Genomic DNA, 24,547 nt, shown 5'->3' on the forward strand with positions numbered 1-24,547 from the left:
CCGTTCATGGCTTTGTTTTCTCCTGGAGCTAATGTTATGATCAATAGCTTGCTGGTGTAATTTAGGTAAATCAGGAGTTTAATTGCCGTTTGGGAAAGTAGTTCTTTTTAAAATGTGGAAAAGCAAAAGAGAACAGGGAAGTTAGAGGGTGTTGAATGCAAGCCTTAGGAAACAAAAAAGAAGAAAGAAAAAGTGAAAGGCTGTGTAGAGAAATTGTTAAACCCACCCATATAGACTTTTTCAGTCTGTGTGTCTCCTGAATAACAATGTCACGGAATCGTGGCTACGGTTTTCTAGAAGGATGCTAGTTTCTTTCTCACATCCTCTGACTTTCAAATGAAATCCCAAACCCTGAAGGAAAGGATGGTGCTTTATAGAGCAGACAGCTCAAAGAGTCGTCAGCTTCAATTAGTACAGAACCCAAGTTAATGAAAGCACTACATAACAGCTTCCTTTCTATCGATGCAAAGAGCTGCATGGCGGAAATTCATTAGCCGGCTACCGCCTGCTCCCCCCTCGCTTTGGTTGAATGCTTAGATTCCCCAGGAGTTATAACACTGACCCCATAATTGGCTTGACCATGTAAATATCCCAAAGAGAAAGCTTATTCAGAGACAAATAAATGCAAAATGCATTGCCTGGTGTTATGAATCATTTGAACCATTGACTATTTTTAAAATGCCTCCCCTGTTTGCATGCAGTGTTAGAAAACACTTAATAAGGACCCTGTGAATTGAGTGTTGTTGCTTGCTATAAGGAAAATCTACCCGTTCATGGCTTTGTTTTCTCCTGGAGCTAATGTTATGATCAATAGTCAGATTTATTGTTAAGAATGTCACAGTGCCCTGGGACAGTTTTGATCACAGACAAACCTACATGTAGTATTGACTCTATTATTGGTGACCGTTGGGACGCTGGGAAAGCCACTTATCTTCCTGGTGCCTGGTTTTCCTTTCTTACAGTGGGACGATCACTGATGCTTTTTAGGGAACTTTCCAAAAGAAGAGTGCTTAAAGTCTACTTAATACAACTTGATAAGAAAGTATTGACCACCTATTGTGTCCAGTAATTAATATAACGGGTATAATAGCCATTGTACTCGCTGATGAACAGCCTTTCATTTGTTTATATGCTACTAGTTCTTTGAAAGTATAAATGAGCTAAATTCAGTTTAGTTTCAATGGATCTCAGAATTCTGAGTCAATTCTTGATTTTCAAGATTTTCTTCAATTCTAGGGGATCCCAAAAGGGGGCATTTGGCACTGAGGGCTTTTGATGGTGGTCTGACTGCTAAATGTCAGCCCATTTCCTATATCTCTTCCTTCTTGCTGTGCTCATGAGGAAAGAAGCAGACTTTTTCTGTCTGTTTTTGGTAACAGCTTTATTGAGATATAATTGACATAAAATTCACCCAGTTGAAGTGTACAATTCAAAGATTTTTGGTATGTTCAACAGAGTTTTGCAACCGTGACTACAACCAATTTTCGGATATTTTCATTATCCCAAGAAGAAACCCCATACTTTTTAAGCAGTCACCCCCCCCCACCCAGGCCTCCTGTCCTTCCCCACCCCCAGCTCTAGGCAACCACTAATCCACTTTCTGTCTCTATACCTTTGCCTATTCTGGCATTTCATATAAATCATATGATATTTTTTCCTTTTGTGTCTGGTTTATTTCACTTAACATAACGTTTTCAAGTTTCATCCATGTTGTAAGATGTATCAGTACTTCCTTCCTTTTTATTGCTGAATAATATACTGTTGTGTGGATATACCGTACTTATCCATTCATCAGTTGATAGACATTTGAGTTGTTTCTACTTTCTGACTATTATGAATAATGCTGCTATGAACATTTGTGTACAATTTTGTGTGTGGACGTAAGTCAATCCCCTTGGGTACATACCCAGGAGAGGCATTACTGGATTATATGGTAACACTAGGTTTAACCTTTGGAAGAACTGCCAGATGGTCTTCCAAAGTGGTTGCATCATTTTACATTCCCACCCACTGTGAATGAATATTTCAATTTTTCTACATTCTTGTCAACACTTGTAATTATCTTTTTGAGTCCCTTTATCATTTGGTTTCCCTCTGGAACATTCACAGAGGGGTAGACTCTAGAAGCTAGCTTTTCCTTTGTAGATGTATTTAGCGTGCTGGGTATTTTCATCTGCTCCTCCAGATCCTTCTCTGCCCTGCTCTGTGCCCTGGGGGACTGACCTCTGTGGACTGGCCCCTGGACTTCCTAGCTTTCTAGCTTCCATTTGGGTTCAGCCAGAGAGATCAGAAGGAAGGAGGAAAGTGAGATTGGGTGTTTATTCTCCCAGCTTTGGTTCTACTAAAGGCCTCAGCTCCTGTTAGGCAGCGCTTTTCACAAAGCTGACCTTTCCTGTGCTGTTCATCTCTCCTCCCCTGCCCCTTCCCTTCTAGCAGTGGTGATAGCGGGCCACTGTTGCCCACCCTGAGGGCTGTAACATTCCTAGCCTCACCTTTTAAATTGTCCCTTTATTAAACTCTCCTTGGTTATGATCTGAGCCTGAGTGTGCCATCTGTTTCCTGCTGGGACCCTGCCTGATACAGGGAGGGACCAGTGACTTCTCATTACCATTCTACTGTTTGACTGCTCTTTCTCTGTTGACTAAAGACAGCTTGCTGCAGAGCTGTGTGTGAACATTGGCTATTTGTGTCATTACAGGCTTATATAAAACTTGGGGACTACCAGAAGGCACTAGTGGATTGTGACTGGGCTCTGAAGGTAAGAAGATATTTCCTTTCCCACGTCATGGAGTTGGGCTTGCTTGGGCCACGTGATGTAGTCCTGAAGTGAGCAGAGGGTTGCTGCCAGTATATCACGGTGGGAAAGGGTGATGTCCTCATCTGCAAAGTGGGATAGAAGAGAATTGCTGTGAGGGTTATGATAACGCACGTCAAGTACCTAGCTCATAGTAAGTCCTCCAGAGAAGGCGCTGTTAATAGTGGTTTTTCAAGGTTTATATTGCAATGGCTCATCCTTTACTATTGTGTTATCAGAGGCTTTGCTTTATGTGACCGTGGTAATGCCTCCTTCTTTTTCTAGAGCCAACCGTGGGAGCTTGTTTCTGCAATGTTGTCATTCCTCCTCATCAGTTTGCACTTTTCCCCCCAGCTCTAATAATTTAGAAATGTGTTATAATATCCCCTATTTGCAGAGGAATAATCAGAAGAAAGCATTCCTGTTGTTCAACCTGGATACTACTCAGGCCTCAGGCAGATAGCGTAATACTGTGCATGCTATTTCCTCCAAAACCTGCCAAAATAGATAATTAAAGGTGGGGAGAAGTAAGGATGGTTGGTGGACATATTAGAAGAGTTTCTAAAAGAGAAATGTCATGATCACTTCCTAGGGACATTATTTCAGATGACTAAATATTTAAATAACCCTTAATCCACATTCCCCTAAGTTCCTCTGTCACAGGGGGTTTTAACTAAATAAATAACCAAAACCAGTGCTTCCCAGACTTCCTCACCGAAGTGCTGCTAATAGGACGCACATGAGCCTCTGGAGGGGCTAGAGGCAGAGAGTGTGAAATTTCTTTGTAGACGTGTGTTTTATCTTAAAAATTCTTGCAAATTTTGCATTGCGTTCCATAAAATGTATCTGTTTATTTTAATATAACCATATTATTTTAAATAACTTATAATCGAGTAAAACTGAGGTGCCATGTTTATCTTGTGGCTTAAATTCCCTCAGTACAGCCCACCTACCCCAGCTTAATGAGTGTGGCCCAAAACAAGAGCACATTTGACAGCAACATATTGGCCATGCCTATTTCCTTATTTTTTATTGAGAGGGTAAGCAAGGGAAACACGGATGAATTAGAAACTCACCTTTACTAATAATGGTTTATAAAACACTAGAGATCCTCCAGACTGACATCTGGAAAGCTTGATTTCTTTATCCCTTTGAAGATACGTTGTGTAGCAAATCTTGTCCCATTGCATCATTACGGTCTTTAAATTATGAGAACTGCCCAAAGCTGACAACATGAGGTTCTTCACAGCTCCAACAGAGATCCACTCACCTGGTCTGTCACCTTATTGGATGGTGATTTCTTTTTCTGCCTCCTCTGTAAGAGAAGAGAGAGGCAAGGACATTTTCCTGGGTTGTTTCAACGATAACAGCAAAAGCTGCCATTTGCTGCATGCTGGCCATGGGCTATCTCGTTTGCGCCTCACAACATTTATTCTCTTCTGTTCCATACCACTCTTATCCCTATTTCCCTGACAGGGAAACTGAGCCTCAGACATTAATTAAGTAACCTGTGCAGGATCACACAGCTCATATTGGTCTAACTGTAAGCTGGTGCTCTCAACCAGCTACTGTACACGGCCTCTCCAGTGAAACCTTAAAGCCTATAATCCCTGGATGTGATCTCATTCCCTTCTAGGGAAGAAACAGCTTCTCCTCATGGGGCTTCCAGGAGTATCTTTTCTGATCTGAAAAGGATGAGGGAAGTAGTCGCACCATCATGCTGATTCAGGATAACACTCTGGCCTGTTCCCAAATGTTAATTGAAGCACAATGTAATTAACAACGAAACTGAGGCAAAGCAGGCCCAACAGGGCTAACATTAAAAAACGCTGACACACAGCAGCCACTCTTGTTAGATGCCCAGTGAGGCTCCCAGTTGCAGAGGTTTGGGTAAACACTTGGAAGGAGGGGAAAAAATGTATAAGAACTTCTAAAAAGCTAGCAATGATTGGCTCTATGTCAAAGCCATGAATTAAAAGAAAAAGTTTCCTTCTCTTCAAAGGTAATGTCTCAATAGCGAACATCAGTGGTACTCCATTATTAACAGTATTAGTACTTTCATGCCAATTTAATAGTTTTTTGACACTTTTGAATTGGTAGAGACAAGCCCATGTGATGACAGTTCCTTGTCAGGGAAGATAAGGCAGCGAAGCTGGTTTCAATCAGGATCAGAATCATTTCTTTCTTGGCAGAACACTTCCTGCACAGTAAAATCCATCTTCCTCTGAAGGCAGGGTTCCTTTTAAGGGGATCTGGGGTTCACTGGAGAAAATCCTGATGAGGGTTGACACAGGATCAGAGGAGAAAAGGCCTGTTAGTGAGAAAATCCATTAGCAGCCCTTTGTGCCCATGTCTGAGGGAGGCACAGTCACAATGCACCCCCTTCATGGTGACACACAGGAGGCTCGGGGCTCGTGCTGCCCCCTGCGGTAACCCTGATGCCCTGCCAGTGCAGGTTCTGTGGATATTCAGCTTTCAGAAGCTGCAGTGCTGGAGTTTCATCTCCCTTTGACCATTCCCTTCCTGCTTCCCCCGTTTCATCCTTGTGAAGTCTCCCGGGGTCACTCCTCGGCTCCCTGCCTTTCTTCTCTCTGCAGTTTCCCTGCAAAGCTCTCTCATCTCCTTTCATGGGTTCAACTCTGTGCAAATGGCTCTCAGCCCTGCTTCCCCGTCTCCACCTTCCCGGTGCTCCGGGGCTGCATTTCAGCTGCCTCCTGCAGGTTTCTGTGGGGTTGTCTTGGCATTGTCTGAAACGCAGTTTGCCTGGAAACAAACTCTTCATCTTCTCGCTCAACCTTCCCACGACCTGGCCTACCTTACCCCTTTCTCTTAATGGCACGTGATGTCTTCCAGGATTCAAAACCCCAAACTTGTGACTTGACCTCCTCCTTCGCCCTTATCCTTCATGGTTAGTTGATGCTGGTCCATTCTCTCTTTGATGTAGCTCTGGTATCTGCACTCTCCTCTCTCCCACTGTCATCAGGACCTCAGATGTCATCAGCCCCTCATTCTAAGTGATTATTTTGGTCTCCTCACTTCTCACACTGCCTTTCCCTCCTCTCGTCAGCTCTGCACGCAATCTGCAGACCAACTTTCCTACACACTGCCATTGATCACTCACTTCCTCCAGCCTGGCATTCAAGGCTTCCATGTGCAGTCCTTCCAGCCTGCTCCTCCCTCCGCCCAGCACCTGCTTCTTGTACTAGACTGTTCCGTCAAGCCCTTGTGTGTTCCCACCCCTGGGCCGTGCTCATCCCATTCTTCCTTCATCCTCCTCCGTGTCATTCAAGATCCAGCTCAAATCCCTCCTCTTTTGCATGCCCTTTCTTAGACGACATCTCTTCACAGTGGATTTCCTTCTACTGAACTGCACTAGCACTTTCAGAAGGGGTTTTGATGTAATATTTAAGCCTTTGGGCCCTGGAGTCAAACGGCCAGATTTTAAATCCCAGCTCTTTCACTTAGTACCTGTATGACCTTGAAGCTCTCTGACCCCTAGTTTTCTCATCTGTAAAATGAGGATAATAATTGTATCTACTTCATAGAATTGGGATGAGGCTTATGTGAGATAATTCGTATGAACCATCAAGTTCAGTGCCTAGCGCATGGTAAGGACTGAAAAGCAACACACTATTATCATTACTGTTACTATTATTCCCATTCACGTAGCAGCAAATCAGGAAATGACATTCATAAAGATACGTCTATGAAGCCCTCTCTAAATATGACAGTTATTGTTACTTCTATTATTATGTAGCTTTTCTTTAAATTTTCTCTTTTGCGCTAAAATGCACTGCAGTTGTGGCTGCCGCAACAGCAGCTAATCCTGTATTACCCAGCACTGCACTGTCTTATGTGCATTTCCTCCTCACAGCAACCTGAGAGACACTAGTGTTATCTTCACTCTCCAGGTGAAGAAAATGAGTGTCAGAAAAGTTAGGTGGCCAACATCCCACTTCTGGTGAGGGGCAGACCAGGGCTTCACCCAGGACTCTTTAGACTCCTGAGCTTGCCCGCTTAATCCTTTGAAATCTTAACCCCCTGAGGGGCATCCAGACCCAACACAATGCCTTGCACACAAAAGGGTTCAGTTAACTAACTGGATGCTTTAAATTTTAGTTTATGCCCCTGTGCTGAATCATTCCCTCTGGAGTTATAATAATTAGGGGCAGGCAGGTGCAGGACCCCCTGTGCAAATGGTGTAGTCTCAGTCATAAGTTTCAATCCTGCCTTTTGAAGGCGATGTCCTTCCTCATCTTAAGTGACGAGAATGTTTCCAGCCAACATATTGTGGTTTGTTTCAGGGGAAGAACTTCTCAGGCCCACTAAGCTGTAATAGTAACCTTAGCTGTTTGCCCAGAGTAAATTTTCCTCTCTTCTAATAAACCACTGGTTCTCAAACTTGGCTGCACATTTACATTACCCGGAGAGCTTACAAAGTTACTGATACCTGAGCCCTACCCTAGAGTATAATTTAATTGTTGTGAGGCTCAGCCTGACCATCAGGAGGTTTTGCAAGCATGCCAGGTGATTTTAATATTTATCCAAGGTCAAGAGCTCTTCTAAACTAAAAGTTTCTGCTTTGTTTCCTGATTGAGTCTCATTAAATGGAAAAGAAAACTGGCAAGTATCATTAATTAATTTGATAGAGAACTGACTTGTGCCTCCAGGATCCTTGCAGGCATCAATTAGTTTGGTCACAGATGCACAGAAAAGTTTTAATGGGTAACTCTGGTCGCTGTCCTGAGGACCAAAGCTCTGCCTTAGCTCTCTTAGTCAGGCAGTTAGGGAATGGCTAATGACTTCAAATCTCCTGAAATGTCTGATCAGCCATTCTCTTTTATGCAGTGTGATGAAAAATGCACAAAAGCATATTTCCACATGGGAAAAGCCCACCTGGCCCTAAAGAACTACAGCATGGTAAGTTCTTAGAGGAATGTAAGTGGCATGTTTGATCACAGAGCGATGCTTCAGACTGTCTCAGGAGAACCATGTTCCTCCATGCTGATTAGATATTAACCCAGCCGTTAGCATTTTCCAACGTAGATCTTCGTATCTTAGAGTTGGGAAGGATGTTGAGTGTTGTCGAGTACAACCCCGCCTGCTGTAGGAATCCCTTCTGCAGTATCTTCTACCAGTGTTCCTTCAGCCTGGGAAGGGCATCTCAGCAGAGAAGAGACATCAGCAAAAAGATGAAAACAAGATTCACTTGTAATCTTACCACCCAAAAAGTAGTCATGAAGATGTATATACATGCTGAGATGTATATTGTTAATAGCCGCTTTATTGAGGTATAATTCACATACCAAACAATTGACCTATGGAAAGTATATAATTCAATGGTCTTTAGTGTATTCAGAGTTTCACAACCAGTACAACAGTCAATTTTGGAAGATTTTTGTCACCTCCGCAAACAACCCTTTACCCATTAGCAGTCGCTCTCCTTCCCTCCACCACCACCTCGATGCTAGGCAAGCACTAATCTACTTCTGTCTTTATACATTTGCCTGTTCTAGACTTTTCATATAAATAGAGTTATACAATGTGTGGTCTTTTGTGACTGGCTTCTTTTACTCAACTTGTTTGCAAGTTTTATCTGTGTTGTAGTATGTATTGATACTTCATTCCTTTTATTGCTGAATAATATTCCATCATATGGATATACCATGGTCTATTTATCTATTCATTGGTTGATGAATATTTGGGTTGTTTCCACTTTTGGCTGTTTTGAACATTCGTATACAAATTTTTGTATGGACATCTGTTTACAGTCCTCTTGACTATATACTTAGGAGTAGAGCTGCTGGGACGTGTGGTAACTCTATGTTTAAGCTTTGGACGAACTGCCAGACTGTTTTCCAAAGTGGCTGCACCATTTTACATTCCCACCAGCTGTGTATGAGGGTTCCAATTGCCCCATATCCTGGACAATACTTGTTATTTGTATTTTTGATTATAGCCATCCTAGTGGGTGGGAAGTGGTATATCGTTGTTGTTTTGGTTTGCATTTCCCTGATGGCTAATGATATTGAGCATCTTTTTATGTGTTTATTGGCCATTTGTATATCTTTTTTGGAGAAATGTCTCTTGAGATTCTTTACTCATTTTTTAAATTAGGTTATTTGTCTTTTTATGTTGAGTAAGAGTACTTTATATATTCTGGCTACAAGTCCCTTATCAGATCAATCATTTGCAAATACTTTCCCCCACTCTCCATGTTGTCTTTTCACTTTCTTGATGGTGTTCTTTATAGCACAAAAATTTTTAATTTTGATGAAGTCTAAATTGCCTATTTTTTTCTTTGGTTTCTTATGTTCTTAGTGTCATATCTAAGAAACCATTGCCTAATCTAAGATTTACCCCTTTGTTTTCTTCTAAGTGTTTTATGGTTTTAGCTCTTACATTTAGATTTCTGATCCACTTTGAGTTAAGTTTTGTATATGGTGTGAGGAAGGGATCCAACTTCATTCTTTTGCATGTGGATATCCAGTTGGCCCAGCACCATTTGTTGAAATGACTATTCTGTCTCCCATTGAATGATTTTGGCACTCTTATCAAAAGTCAATTGATCATAAATGCATGAGTTTATTTTTGGACTCTTAATTTTATTCCATTGATCTATATGTCTGTTCTTGTGCGTATACCACAGTCTTAATTGCTATAGCCTTGTAGTAAATTTTGAAGTTGGGAAGCATGAGTCTTCCAACTTTGCTCTGCCTTTTCAAGATTGTTTTAGCTATTCTGGGTCCATTGAATTACCACACAAATTTTAGAGTCAATTTGTCAGTTTCTGCAAGGAAGCCAGATGGAATTTTGATGGGAATTGTATTGAATCTGTAGATCAATTTGGGGAGTATTGTCATCTTAACAATATTAAGTCTTCTAATCCATGAACGTGGGATGCCTTTCCATTTACAAGATATTATATATTTAAAAGAAATTGCCTCCTGTTGTACGTTTTTTTGAAAATTCTTTTCTTTGTTGGATTTTAATTGTAAAAGTAATACAGGCTTATGGTAATAAGGTCAGGTAATAGAGAAGCAATAAAGAATTGTTTCAGGCACTGTCCTAGGCAACAGGAATACATCAATGAATAAGACAAAATCCTTGACTTAGTGGAACTCACATTCTTGGGGTAGGAGTGGCTGGAAGTAGATGTGTATTATGTTGGGCGGTAATAGTGTTATTGTGAAAACTAAATCAGGAAGCAGTGGAGGTGAAATTGGTTTTATATAGAGTGGTCAAGGAAGGCTTCTCTGAAGGAAGAGAGGGAGTTAAGTGAGTAAGGCACGTAAATATATAATGGAGGGTGGTCCAGTTACAGGGATAGCTAGATTGGAGCAAGCAAACAGGAGAGTGATAAGAAATGAGGCCAGACAGGTGATGGGGGTGTGTGGAGGCTGATCCCCTAGGGCCTTATAGGCTTGTGGTAGGACATTGGCTTTTACTTTGAGTGAGCCAGGAGCCATTGGAGGGTTTTGAGTAAAGGAATGAAATGATCTGACTCATGTTTTAAAGGATCACTGCTGTATCAAGAATGTATTTTGGCATGTTAAGAGAAGAACAGAGAACCAGTTAAAAGTCTATTATAACATATTATCCAAATGAGAAGTGATGATGGCTTGGACCAGGTTGGTGACAGTGGAGGTGGTGAGAAGTGATGGGATTCTGGATATATACTGACAGTGAAGCTAACAAGAATTGCTGATAGATTGGATCTAGGGTTAAAAAGAAGTTGGAGGGGCTGGCCCCGTGGCTGAGTGGTTAAGTTCACCCACTCCGCTGCAGGCGGCCCAGTGTTTCGTTGGTTCAAAGCCTGGGCGCGAACATGGCACTGCTCATCAAACCACGCTGAGGCAGCATCCCACATGCCACAACTAGAAGGACCCACAACTAAGAATATACAACTATGTACCGGGGGGCTTTTGGGAGAAAAAATAAAATCTTTAAAAAAAAAAAAAGAAGAAGTTGGATACAGGGTCACTGGCTTAGTCCTTTTGGGCTGCTGGAACAAAATACCACAGACCGGGTGGCTTAAACAAGAAACGTTTATTTCTCACAGTTCTGGAGGACAGGCAGATTTGGTGTCTGGTGAGGGCCCACTTCCTAGTTCATACACAGCCAGAGGGGGTGAGAGAGCTCACTGGAGTCTCTTTTATTAGGGTGCTAATCACATTCATGACGTCTCCACTGTCATGACTTAATCACTTCTCAGAGGCCCCACCTCCAAAGACCATCGCACTGGGGGTTAGGTTTCAACATATGAATTTGGGGGAGGACACAAGCATTCAGTCTAGAGCAGTCACCATGTTTGATGTATATACTTCTATCCTGTGATGATATTCTGTTTTAATGGGATGTTTCTTCTTCAGTTCATTTCTTTGTCCTAATCTTCTAGATGAGCCTTGAGCTTCCGAGATATCTCAGAACTGTTTTTTTCTGAGCTTTGTCTCTCAGTGACTGGTGGCGTTATGCGCTGGGCAGTTCTTGATATCCCTGAGGACAATACTGCCCTAAACCCAGCATCATGCCCCGAGAACTAGAATCTTTCTTTTTCCAGAAACTTTCTGTCTAACAATTTCCTCAGTGAGAGCCCCCCCCACTCTCAGGTTTTCTAGGAGACTCTTACATGGTCATGAGTGGACCCCTTTCTGGCTCTCTTTGCAGCCCTGTACATTTAAATAGGCAGTCCTCCTTTGCTGTGCCCAAGTCTCTGTCAATAATGTCTCTAGCTTCATTTATTTCTATACTCCCTTTGGGCATATCTGACAGGTAGCCTCCTGTTCTTTCTCAGTGCAAATATCATATCTGAATTTTGCATTTACCTAATGATTATTCCTATCCTAGCCAGACATGATGCACAAGAATTTAGGACTGAATATTTTCCATCACAGGCTGTATCTGACAACACTATTTTTTAAAATGAATTTTGAAATAATATCTGTTGCCCCACAGAACCAGAGAAGCCTAAACAAAATGTCAAATTCACGCTGTGTTCCCCGTGCCTTTCTCCTACTCTTGAAGCAGGAGGAGGCTGGGAGAAAATAATGAGGAAGTCAAGCCCTATGGTACCCAGTGTCTTTCTTATAATCACTTTTACCCCCTAACCACTCTTCAAGGTCTTGTTTCTTTTTTCCAGGCTAGAGAGTGTTATCAGAAGATCTTAGAAATAAACCCCCAGCTGCAAACACAGGTGAAAGGTGAGAATGTTCCTGCTGGTGTCCTTCCTTTGAATTCCACCTCCCCTTTGTGCTCTGGCCTGAGGGTGCCTTCCATACCTGTTCTGCACTTGGCCACAGAGCACAGCCGTGCCTTGCCTACACAGTCACAGCCTCCATGTTAACAGGCTGCCCTGCCCCTCTTCCCTCTGTTCTCCCACTCTAATATGTGCCTTCCTCCTTTTGTACACCATCCTTCCTCAGGGCCTTGTAGACAGGGAATAATGTCCTTGAATCCCGAAGATGGTTTAAGATTCTGGGTATAGACTGTATACTGTTCCTAGAATTTTCCTTACCGAAGACGAGTTAGAATTATTTTCATGCTTTATGCCTCTCAACCTCCCATCCTCAAAAACAGTTGCTTCTTGTGGGTAATGTTGATTGTTGGGGTTTTGTGTTTCTTCCCTTCTTGTTTTACTAGATTACCTGAATCAGGTAGATCTTCGGGAGAAAGCAGACCTTCAGGAGAAGGAAGCCCATGAATTGCTGGATTCAGGGAGGAACACAGCCGTGACAACCAAGAATCTCCTGGAGACTCTTTCCAAGCCTGATCAGATGCCCTTGTTCTATGCAGGGGGAGTTGAAATCCTGACGGAAATGATGAAGGACTGTAAGCCAGAGAGGCGTGTGATCTCATGAATACTGTTGTTGTAAAGGGACAGAGCATAGAGGTCTGCCCAATGAGGCAAAGGATCCCTTCCCCCCGCCTTCCACAAATATTGATGGAAGATCTACTAAAATGTGGATGCTAAAGGGCGTGTGTAAGAGTTATACCCCCACCCCAGCTCCATCCTCTCCTCAGAGCATGCATACACCCAACACACATGCGGTCAACACCACACAGACAATATAACACAAAACACAAATACACATAGTATGCATTCATTCCATATATGCTTACATCACACACACACACACAGTGAGCATTCACGTCGTATCTACTTATATCACATAAACCACACACACATACACATGCCATGCAGACACGACACATACACCATATATACTTATATCATGCATACACATGATTCACCCTTCACACATGCTCACCCATCCCACACATACCCCATATACACCCAGACACCCTGTCCCACCTCCACAAATCTCCACCCAACCATAGAGGAATAGAAGACAGAATTTTGTAGGATAAACTGTAAGGTTCACCTCAGTTACACTTAATGGCTGCTTAGGACGTGTGCTTGTGTGTAGTTTCAGAGCAAACATGAGCTCTGCCCCTGCTAAGGAGAGTCAGACTCTTCTCCTTTGTCAGTTCTTGTAAGCATTGACACCAGGGCTTACACCGTTTTTTGTTACTCAGTGACAGAATGTTTGTACAAATAGATGGAGTCCTTGATTTTCCTTTAGCATACAATGGAGGGTGCTCAAACTTCCCCTTTGGTAGCTTCTTGGAGATTATAGTCCTCTGTAGAGCCTGGAAACAGCTTCGAAATAAATATATAAGAACAGATGGATATGCCAGTTCCTCCCAGAGGTTAAGTGGCTCTTGGAGACTCTCTAAAGATTGTGAAATGATGAGTTGTCAGATGACCCATAGAACCCCCTGGGCTCAGCGATCCTTCTCCAAACAGCATGTCTCTATCCCTGTGGCACTGAGTGGCTGATGACAGCTGTAGGTTTCAGAATGTAAAGGTATTTGTTTCTGCCCAACCTGTTAATTTGGTGACCTTGACATTCCATATTGGGTTTCTCATTATCGGCTGGCTCTGTTACAGCCAAACGTCAGCCAGACAGTTCAGGAGTCTGATGTGGTTTTCTCTGAATTCTTTTCAGGCACAGAACGAACTTTATTCAGAACACACAATGGATTCAGTATCATCAGTGAGAATGAGGTCATAAGAAGGTAGGGATGTTTGTAAAGACAGCCCAGCATCACAGCAAGGAAAGGACCATTTCTCATGAAATCAGACACTAATGGCAGAGGCAGTGGCTTCCCTGGATAGTACCACCTTCAGTCAGTACTGTGGCCCCTCGAAGAGGGCAGAGCTGCTAGGTGAACACCCCTTGAGCTTTGAGCCTCAGGCAGCTTGAGTTATCCCACAGTTACCAACTTCAGGGAGACAAAAGGTCAGCAGAACTTCCCGGGGTTCCTCCAAGCACTTCAAAGTCAAAGAAATGACCATTCTTGCTGGTTTCCCACAGTTTTTGCAGGATTGCTATTTGTTCTTTTCCTCTTTTGGAATTTGTTAATCATATCAGGAAATGAGATCAACTGGGTCCTGGCTGATCCCATTTATAATTTCATCTGAAGAAAGACCCATATGCTAGGAGGTGGTTTGCTAAATTTATTTTTACCTTATTTTGTATTTTAATTGTGATGGTGCAATTCCTGAGGCTTAGGACACTGATGTGGGGTGCAGTCACCAGCACGTGTTTGCGCATGAGAGGAGGACCGTGAGTGCTCAGCCGTCTGCTGGCCCACCACAGTTCATTGGTCCTGGTGCGGCCATCGCCCATGGCCCCTGGCTCACCGTCCTCCCTCCGTGCAGCCCTGACCTCCTGGGCCTGCATCGTTGTCCTGGAGCTCTCAGTTCAGGGCTTAGCAGTCCATTGGTCCTGGTGACCCGCAGCTCTGGATTATTAAGACATTTTCTTAAACCCTCATTTTAGGAGTCTGGAGTTGAAATAAACCAACTGGAAAACAGATCAAGACTAACTTCTAGTTTAATATTGTTCTCCCTTATCTGTTCTAGGTGCTTTTCCACAGCAGGAAAAGATGCAGTGGAAGAGACAGTCTGTGTGTCTGTTCTCAGGCTCTGGCAGGCAGTGTGCGCTGGGAACGGTAAGCCTGAGTCATCACCGTTAATCGTGGCTAATGCGCTGTTAATGAAGGCGCTGCCCAGTGGGGCATGATGGTTCCCACCTAAGGCCAGGCCCTGGACGGTTGATGTCTAGACTTTTCCCCCGAAAAAGCATATGGATCAGAAGCAAGGCCTGCACTGCACTCGTGTCTCCAGCACCCTCACAGCCGCCTCCACTGTGGCGAAGGTCCCGGTCAGCAGAATGAGTGGTCTCATCACCGGGCACTCGCCCTGCTCTGTTCAGACTCATGACCTCTGCTCGTGCGTTGGTAGTGGCGTAGACAGAGTTTTCCTTTCCTGTCTGCCTGTAAATATTGTTCCTTTCTGCTGATCGCCTATTTCAGCATCACAAGATTTACGATCATGCCTGCTGGCACCTTGTGACACTGATTAGTGTAACCTTGGAACAGTAAAATTCTATAGGGATTTTGTTTACCTTGTTAACTCTTACCTTTTTACATATTAGCATCTTCTGGGGTTCATTAAATTTTTGTCTGATCTTTCTTATCTCTTTTGTGACCTCAATGTAACAAAAAATTTTAAGCATTTCCTGCATTTAAAAAAAATTGTGTTGGGGCTGGCCCCCTGGCCGAGTGGTTAAATTCGCACGTTCTGCTTCAGTGGCCCAGGGTTTTGCCAGTTTGGTTCCTGGGCACAGACCTAGAACCACTTGTAAGGCCATGCTGAAGTGGCATCTTACATAGCACAACCAGAAGGACCTACAACTAGAATATACAACTATGTACTGGGGGGCTTTGGGGAGAAGAAGAAAAAAAAAAGATTGGCAGCAGATCTTAGCTCAGGTGCCAATCAAAAAAAATTGTGTTTTGATAGGAAAAGGACACAAAACACTGAAAATGGGAATAATGATAGCTGTGTCTCCTTTCCACAGGGCTCCTGTGGTAAGTCAGCATTAGAACTTGTGAATGCAGTTTGTAAACTATAAAATGCTGACTAGGAGATAATATAATTTTTTCTCTTGGTTTAGTAGAGTGACGGAATCATCTTAAATTCTAGAAGACGAGAGAATCAGGGGGCCTCTTTCCTGAGGAGCATTATGCTCAGACCAATATTAGCAAGGTGCCCTGCTGCTCTGTAGGATTCTGCACAGCTCAAGCAGTGTTTTTGCAAATCCTCCTGCAGGAGGGGGAGGGAGGGAGGGCTTGGTGAGTGGGACCTAGCCCTCCCCACCGCAGCCTGACTTCCTCAGCCTGCATCCTCCTTTGGTTTCTATGAACCTAGGGGGTCACATTTTTCTTTAACATCTGAAGAAATACTGTCAGACACAGCCTTTGATGTAAATGCTCCATCTCAGATCAATGAAATCTTGGTACATCCAACTCAATAAATATGAAGCAGTTTTTAAAAAGGACAAGGGGATACTTAAAAGTAAGGAAATGGAACTATGTCTGTGATGCGTTGTTGAGCGGGCAAGGGAAGCAGGTTACAGGGTAGGAGTTATCCTATTTTGTAACGCTATTCTTACGAGGAGTGAATAATAGCTTCTGTAGGAAATGGGCTTACCTGGAGGGGGTACGAGAGAAGGGACTTTCATTTTCAGCTTTATGCTCCTTCTGTGTTATTTGAATTGTTTACAATGAGCTACTTTTCCAGTGTAAGAAAAACTGTATAAACTAAACAGACTCTGCCCTGTTTCGTAGCTGAGCCTCATCCTCCAGCCGGTACTGTGGCTGCTCTCAAACAAATTCATGTACCTGGTTAGAAAAGGAACCGAAAGCGGGGAATGCAGTGCCACCACCTTGGACATAGCTTACGGTCTAGGAAGGGGCATGCTTTATTAATGAATGTTCTCATGTGATATTTTGGTTTTCTAGAAAGAACTCAAGTGGTTGCTCTGGCCCTTATATGAAACTTGGTGGTCTAAAGATATTCCACAATTAAGCCGATCTCTTTCCATTTCCTCGCATTTCCAGATCCCACACACCAGAGCCTTTGACAAGAATCATGATACTAGCCAATGTGTGTGCCAGGCCCTGTTCTAAGCGTGATCATGAATTGACTCATTTAATCCTCACAATAGCTCGGTTAGGCTGGTCACCTTCGTCACTTCACTGATGAGGAAGCTGAGGAGACAGGGGTTAACAACTCAGCTTAGGTCGTTCATCTGGTCACAGACCTGGCAGTCTGGTTCTAGAGCCCCTGCTCTTACGCTTCATTATCCCACCTCTCAAATGAGTGGAGAGTGGGTTTCCCGTAGGAATGGTGGGAGACAGACCTGGTTTAATCGCTGTCGTGTTGTGCACCAGGCAGACAATCCCTGTGTTTTGCAGAGGAAAACCAGCGTCTGCTTGTGGTGCACCCTGGCACGGGTGGGCTGCTGCCCTCCCTCTTGGCCTCCAGTGTCCTGACCATCCGGCAGCAGAGCCTGGCCCTGCTGCTGCAGCTCGCTGAGACCGAGAACGGACGGAGCCTGATCATCAGCCACCTCGACCTGACGCGGTAAGGCTCTGCCAGCGGGGCTTCCCACAGCCCCTCAGATGTCACCTGCCGAGGCAAGACTTCCCTGTCTCCCTTCCCACACCTCTCACATGAGAAATGCCATCAGACTTTATTAAGGATCAAAGACCGGAAGAGCCTTTGAAAGGGACCCTCCCTCATGAGGACCTCCCGGACCAACTCTTGTCTGCCTTCGTGCTGTGGACAGGTTCACTTCTCCTGACCTTGTTTCCACCTCACAGATACTGCAGGTGGTGTAAATGGCAGCCCTTCCAAATCCAGATCTGGAACCCAGCCTTAAATAAGTCATTTGCTTCTGCCCTTTTGGCCTCAGTTCTGGCTCTCCCCTGTTCCTGCTCTTACTTGTCTTCGTTCATTCCTGTTTGAGGTCATACTCTCTGATTTTGCATGTCCTTAACCCTTTCTGGGGCAAGGTACAGTATAAATAAATAAAATACTTTTCAAATCCTACTGCAGGTAGATCTTTCTAAGGCTTAAGGCAATAGGAATAAAGTATGCCTCTCTTCTAAGGAGACTTTATTAAAAAATTACCGAACCACAGTGATCCTGCCCAGTGCTTTTCAGTCTAAAGACTATTGGTTTGAACATGTGAAATTGTCATTTTTATATCAAAAAGGTTGCTTGTTGGCAATTTCACGTGGTTCAACCTAACAGAAATAGTAGCAGTGATTATAACTTGCTTTATAAATGCTTCATACATAATCTAAAAACAGAAGTTGGCTTCTAACTCTTTTCACTATTGTCTCCTTTTGTCTCTTCTTAGCCTGGGAGGTAGGCAAGATAAAGTGTTACCACCCCATTTCACAGATGGGGCAGGAGAAACTGCAGCAAGTAACTGAGGGAATCTCGCCAAGCTGTCTCCCAGGCCTTGACCCCCAGCTCCCTCTCTCTGTTTCCACTGAGAAAAGCAGCCAAATCTGAAACCCTGTCAGATCTTTCCTGGCCAAGCTGAGAACTCTGGCACCTGTCCCATGGAGGCGAGGAGGTCCACTGTGTGCTGAGGATGGGGTGGTTGTTAAGCCTTGGCTGTGGCTCTCCCCTACTCTCGGCTGGTCACAGCCCCCATGGCTCACAGGAAAGGCCTTGGCAACCCCCTGAAGCTCAGCCCACACAGGCTGATGGATTATTAGCAGAGTTAAATCCTCAAAAGCCCGCTTCACATTTCACATGACTCTGCAATCATTTCCTCAATACGTTCATTCTATGTTTTTTCATTTGATTTTGGTCTCTTTGAGTAAAGTAGCTATTGTTATCATAAGCTTTTACCCCCCAAGCTATCTTTGAATTGCTTGAGTTTCAATTTGAGTTTTTCCAGTGTCTTGGAGAGTGGCATTTATGATCAACTCGTGTGGTCCCGCCTACTCTCTTTAGACAGTCAAAGAAACCCCAGCTATTACCGTTATGCCCACTCTTCTCATTCATGTCTATCTCCACTTAAACCGGAAAGAGATGGAATGTGTTCTCTGAAATGAAATGAGATGGCTTGAGGCAGGACAGGGCTGCACACGGGTCTCATGACCCTCACAGAGAAGCACTCATATCACCTTCCTCCCAAAATACTCTTTCCTGTATGAGAAGTTAAAGGGACTGTTGTACATTGACAGGAGCCAAATGAGGGCCAGTATCACTTTGTGGAAAGCGCTAGGTTTTTAGATTCAAGCGGTCATGAGCTCAAATCCTCTGTTTGTCTCTTTCTACTTATATGACCCAGGACAGTCGCTTAGCCTTGATGAGCCTGGTGTCTCATGTGTATCACAGACTTATGATGAAGCTGAATAGGGGGGATGCATGTATGCCAGTTAAAATTTTTTTCTACTGCATTTTACAGAATACTTGACCAAAAAAGCTGGTCTCGTTGCTCTCACATAACAAAAAAGACTAAAGATGGCAACAGCTGGTTCAGTGGCTTAAAGATGCTAGGGTCAAGGTCTCTTTCCTTCTCTTGGTCTTTCTCTTGTGGTCACACAAGGCTGCTGCAACTCCAAGCATCACAGCCCTCTTTAAGACAGGTTAGCACCAGCCGGGTCTGTCCCTTTTATCAAGAGAAGCTACTGCTGAAGCCGGCCCAGTGGCTCAGTGGTTAAGTTTGCATGTTCCACTTTGGCAGCTCGGGGTTCACCCTTTTGGATCTTGGGTGCAGACCTGCACACTGCTTGTCAAGCCATGCTGCTGTAGCAGGCGTCCCACATATAAAGCAGAGGAAGATGGGCACGGATGTTAGCTCAGGGCCAGTCTTCCTCAGCAAAAAGAGGAGGATTGGCAACAGATGTTAGCTCAGGGCTAATCTTCATCAAAGAGAAAAAAGAGAGCGAGAGAAGCTACTGCTTTTGTTTCTTTGGTTAGAATTGTGTCATATGCCACCCCTGGTGGGGAAAATGATCCCAGCTTCTGTAGTAGAGTCAGGCAGGAGAGAAGGTGGGTAGCAGGGTGTCTGTGGGGTTCGCCAGCAAACAGCATCTGCCACAGTAAAGAAAGCCCCTGGTGTCATGCCTGACACAGGGTATGGACTCAGTAATAACTTTCATAATCATTTTCTCTCTTCAAGGTCTATCACTCAGGGTCCTAAACGGAGGGGAAAGTGCATTTATTGGTTTCATAGACCATTGTCTGACCTGTGGTCCATCTACAGGGACAGCTGCTTCTCAGCAGAGCAGAAAATCTGCCACCAAAAAAGGCAATGAGAGAGAGTAGTGAAGGACACCGTTTCCTCTGGGGTCTCATCCCCTTTAGTCCAGTTAGGATGTGTATTTTGTCACATGGAGAGGAAGCCCGGTTGTTTATGTTTCCCAGGACAAAAACCAAGAAGATCTTAGACTGCCAGCTCCTCTTCTGTGCTCTTCAGGCTCATTAGCATTCATCTTCAAGACTGAAGAAACCAGATTTCAATTGGTGGAAGTTAACTGACTTTGTGTACTGAACTCACTGTGAAAGGAATGGTTTCTGACGGCAGGAGCACTAGAACACGCTTCTGAGGAAGTCGGGGATTTGCAGCCACTTGGAGTTACCCGGGACCTTAGAAACAGTCCAGTCCAGCCCCACTCAGCACTGATGTTCCCTCTGGGGTATCACAGTCCGGCCTGTGCATGATGCCCTCCAGGGAAGATTCCAGCGTTTTCGTTATATTTTTCTCCATTTGATTGGGGTGGGTACTATAACAGCTAATAGACCGGGGGGCTTTCCCCAGCTAATGAAAGGATGAGAATCCCACCTCCCAGGGCAGTCCATCCCCTTCTGGGACAGTTCTGATTGTTAGAAAATTATCTCCCTCCACTGAACACAGACTGCCCACCCTGTTCCGTGACTCTCTACGTTGAGGCCTCGGTTGGGTCTATTGGAAGCCTACAGAAGGCATCAGATCTCCCACTTTCCAATGCTTGAGGTGTCTGAAGACTCATCTTTTCCAGGTTAAGCATCCTGGTGTCTTGACCATTCCTTAGGTGATTTGACTTTGAGACCACTCCTAGAACAAGCAGCTAAATAAATCCAGTAACAGAGATGTGCATGACTGGAGCCAATACTGCTAACTCCCTAATCTGATGGACTCTTTTCTGTCTTTGTTTGTTACTGTGCTGTGGCATTTGGTCTTAGGGATCACTGTGCTCTTCATGAAACTCCACAACTGTGGCTCTCAGGACATCATCCTTCCTGACCTTCCTCCTACCCGCATGGTTTCCTCTGTAAGCCTGCCTTATGCTGTCAGCCTTCCAAGTCAGAGACCCCAATATCCTACCCTTGGTCCTCTTCTCATCCTTGGCCTTAACTGTCACATGTAAGTCTCTCTTGAGTGCTAGAAGAAAGCATCCTTCTGCCAATGGACATCTCCATCTCAATGTGGCAGGTATCACAAACTTAATAAATCAAAAGTGATTCTTCAAACCGGACCCTCTACCTGAATTTCCTGTCTTCCTAGGCGGCATTTCCATCCACACAGTTGCCTCAGCCAGAATCCTGAAAGCCGTCCTGGATGGCTCTCTCTCCCCATCTGTAAGAAGATGGTATATTGTCCGTTCTACCTCCTCAGCATCTCCTGGGTTCATTTCCTTCTGGCTCTCCTCCAGTGTCTCCAGTCATTCCCTCTAGGTCATTGTCAGCACCTCTTTCTTCTCAACTGTATGTCTTACTCTGCCCCTGCCTCAGTTATTGTCTGGACAATCCCAGTGCTCCCTGCCTCCCGTACTACCTGCGTCAATCCAGCCTCCGCCCTACCACCAAAGGAATTTGTCTAAAATGCACATTCGTCCTGTTATTTTTCTACTTAAAATGCTGAAACGACTCTCTACTGTGTATAATACTAGTTACCCAACTACTGAGAAATATAGTGCCTAGGAATCACGTGGGGACTTTGTTAAAATGCAGCCTCCTGGAACCTCCTCCCACGCAGAGACCGAGAGGGGCTCAAGAATCTGCCTTCTCCTCCCACCCTCTGTACACCACCACCAAGCAAGTCCTCTACCAACCACACAGGGAAGCATAGACCCACAGGATAAAGTACAAGCTTTCCAGCAGGCCATAGAGAGTCCACCATGACCCAGACTCGGTCCAGCTCCCTAGACTCCCTGCTCCCTGTCCTCCCCTCAGGCCCTAGGTACTAACTCTGAGCAACGCTAGCAGGCCCCGAGTGTGTCCCTGCTATTTTATGCCTCATTGTCTTTGTAACTGCTGTGTGCTCTGCCTGAGATGCTCTGCTCCTGTCCCCGTGGCCTGCGAGCTTCTTGGAGCTGGGACATTGTCTTGTTTCATTGTTGTGGCCCCAGAACCTACCCCATTGCCTGACACATAGTCAGGACACAGTAAGTATCACTGATTGAATGAACAATAGGCTATACTTTCAAGTGACAACTGAAATGTTGTCCACTCTTTGAAGCCTTCCTTTTCTCCATATTTCTCCCCCACTTCCCATGAAGTAGACTCTGTGCCCACTTGTTTTTTTTTTGAGGAAGATTAGCCCTGATCTAACATCTGCTGCCAATCCTCCTCTTTTTGCTGAGGAAAACTGGCCCTGAGCTCATATCCATGCCCATCTTCCTCTACTTTGTACTTGGGATGCCTGCCACAGCATGGCTTGCCAAGTGGTACCATGTCCACACCCGGGATCTGAACCCACGAACCCCGGGCCACTGAAGCAAAACGTGCACACTTAACTGCTGCACCACCGGGCCGGCCCTGTGCCCACTTTCATATGTCTGTTTCTAACCTGTTGCCTACCACATACGTGCCACTGTCGGAGACCAGAAGCTCAGTACTGCATCCTAGTACTGAGCACAGCCATTACCATACTGTAGGTGCTAAGTGTGGGTTTGCTGGACAGACAGGTGACTCCTTCCACCACTCTGTGCCCATCAGTCATTAGGGCAGCCTGAGATTGCATTAGCTTTTTTTGTCAGCCACACCAGGCTGTTTACTCATACTGGGTTTGTAATTGACTAAAAACCCTTAAATCTTTGCATATGAGTCGGTTATAAACCAGCTCACCCAATTCTGTTACTTATACAGAATTTCCAGCTCTAAGTGAAGGGTTTTGAGTTTAGCCCTATTAAGTTTCATCTGATATATTCAGCAGCCTGTGAAAATCTTGTTGAATCTTTATTGCATCCCAACCTCATTAGGGGGCCCTCCACTTAGTCATCAGCAGATTAGTAAGCATGTCATTTAGATGTCATTTATGTGATAGAACTTGGCTGAGCCAGGGTCATATGGCAGAGGCACCAGAGATTCCTTCCAAGTTGCTGTCTGATAACCAATGAACTTTGTTAAAACTGTTCAACCCGCTGGGAATTCACATTAAGTGGTAGATCCATACCCGTAGGAGAGTGTCCGTCTCTGTGGGGTAGACAAGCAGCTGGGCTCCCTAGGAGGAGATGGCAAGGCCACCCTTTCAGCTTGTTTCACCCAGACGCTGACTCCTTCCCGGTCTCCTTGTTGTGGATGCTGTTGGTTGGAGGACAGCCCACTCTGAGGTTGTTATGGATTTTTGCAGATTGTTGGAAGCCCTGCTGTCATTTCTTGACTTCTCAGATAAGAAGGCCGACTCGGCCATGAGACTGCTGACAGACTTGGCTCTGGAAGAAAGGTAATTTTGATTTCTGGAAATTCCACCTGTGTTGAACGGTCTGATCTTTAAAAATGTGCAGTATACAGAGAGGGTAGGCCAACTGAGCATCATGAGATGCACTGAGCAGGAGGGCTGCGCCTTCCAGGGGGCTGTGGGCATCCACTCCTGTTCCAGACCCTTGGGTACAGGGGGACCCAGTCCTCACTGGGTTTGGAAGCAATAACGTAGTTAAAACAGTATCTCTTGCAGTAGGCAAGCCTACTATGTACTGGAGAACCTTCCTCCCCTTAATCAGTGTGTAACAGGAACTACCTAGCAAAAGTGTATTGAGTGAATGTGACTGAGAGAGAATGTGCTGTAAAATGTAGCCTCCTCTTGGGCTGCCAGTGGCATTATGGGTAACTACCCCTCCCCACATTTTCTTCTTAGCTACTGGCAAGGACAGTAAAGGTGTTAGATTTTCATAATTCTTAAAGTTTTTTTTAAGTGCATCTTGGTTTTTTTTTTAATTTCCTCACAAACTCTAGGGCATCTTGCTTAGAAATGGTCAGATAATGAGAGAGCTGCTTGTGCTCATAGAGAGGCCATCAACATGAGATGGGAATGTGTAATAGCTGCTCTGGCATGTGGGGATGTGTGTGCATCTGGGCCCTCCTCACGGCTGTGACAATAAATGCACTGTATTTCCTGTTTGCATAGCACACAGCATACAGACTCAGAGCATGGGTGGGATAAGGCAGTTTGGCAGAAGCATAAGGATTCTAGCAATTTTTGCATAAGAAAGCTGCCATCTGAGATCTGTGGTTTAACATGAAAGGCAATTTTCCAGAGTTAGGAAAATTAAAGCCACATTACATCCCCAGGGACACTTTCTTTTGGTTCGCAACGAGTCATCCATGCATGCTGCAAACCCCATGGGCCCAGAGTTTGCAACTGTCAGTTCCATTACCCAGGACACTGTGTTTATGTTATCGTTTGTGCCATGTGGAAATAAGTCATGGCTGATGCTTCCTCAACAGATTCCAAGTCTGGTTCGAGGCCAACCTTCCAGGTGTTCTCCTGGCACTCACAGGCGTTCTGGTGAGCAGGCCCTCATTTCTATCACCTGTCACAGACGCTCTCGGGAGGATGACGGAGCCGTTTAAACACGATTAACACTCCAGACCTCCTATTGTCTCTCAGATTG

The 24,547-nt window shown here is 44.6% G+C and overlaps 1 protein-coding gene across 5 annotated transcripts in view; it reads left to right on the forward strand.

Moving 5' to 3' along the window:
- TTC12 (tetratricopeptide repeat domain 12) overlaps window positions 1-24,547 on the forward strand; it is a 50,017-nt gene that overhangs the window by 16,657 nt on the left and 8,813 nt on the right. For 4 of the 5 annotated variants that reach the window (XM_046684856.1, XM_046684859.1, XM_046684858.1 and 1 more), the window contains 9 exons: window positions 2,699-2,758; window positions 7,643-7,714; window positions 11,934-11,994; window positions 12,434-12,622; window positions 13,804-13,873; window positions 14,724-14,812; window positions 17,123-17,291; window positions 23,287-23,379; window positions 24,381-24,441. In XM_046684856.1, the coding sequence (XP_046540812.1) occupies window positions 2,699-2,758; window positions 7,643-7,714; window positions 11,934-11,994; window positions 12,434-12,622; window positions 13,804-13,873; window positions 14,724-14,812; window positions 17,123-17,291; window positions 23,287-23,379; window positions 24,381-24,441 (864 nt within the window). The remainder of the gene's footprint in view (window positions 1-2,698; window positions 2,759-7,642; window positions 7,715-11,933; window positions 11,995-12,433; window positions 12,623-13,803; window positions 13,874-14,723; window positions 14,813-17,122; window positions 17,292-23,286; window positions 23,380-24,380; window positions 24,442-24,547) is intronic. The other variant, XM_046684857.1, reaches the window with a different exon arrangement.

Source organism: Equus quagga, chromosome 14, assembly GCF_021613505.1.
Source record: "Equus quagga isolate Etosha38 chromosome 14, UCLA_HA_Equagga_1.0, whole genome shotgun sequence".
Classification (NCBI taxonomy): domain Eukaryota; kingdom Metazoa; phylum Chordata; class Mammalia; order Perissodactyla; family Equidae; genus Equus; species Equus quagga.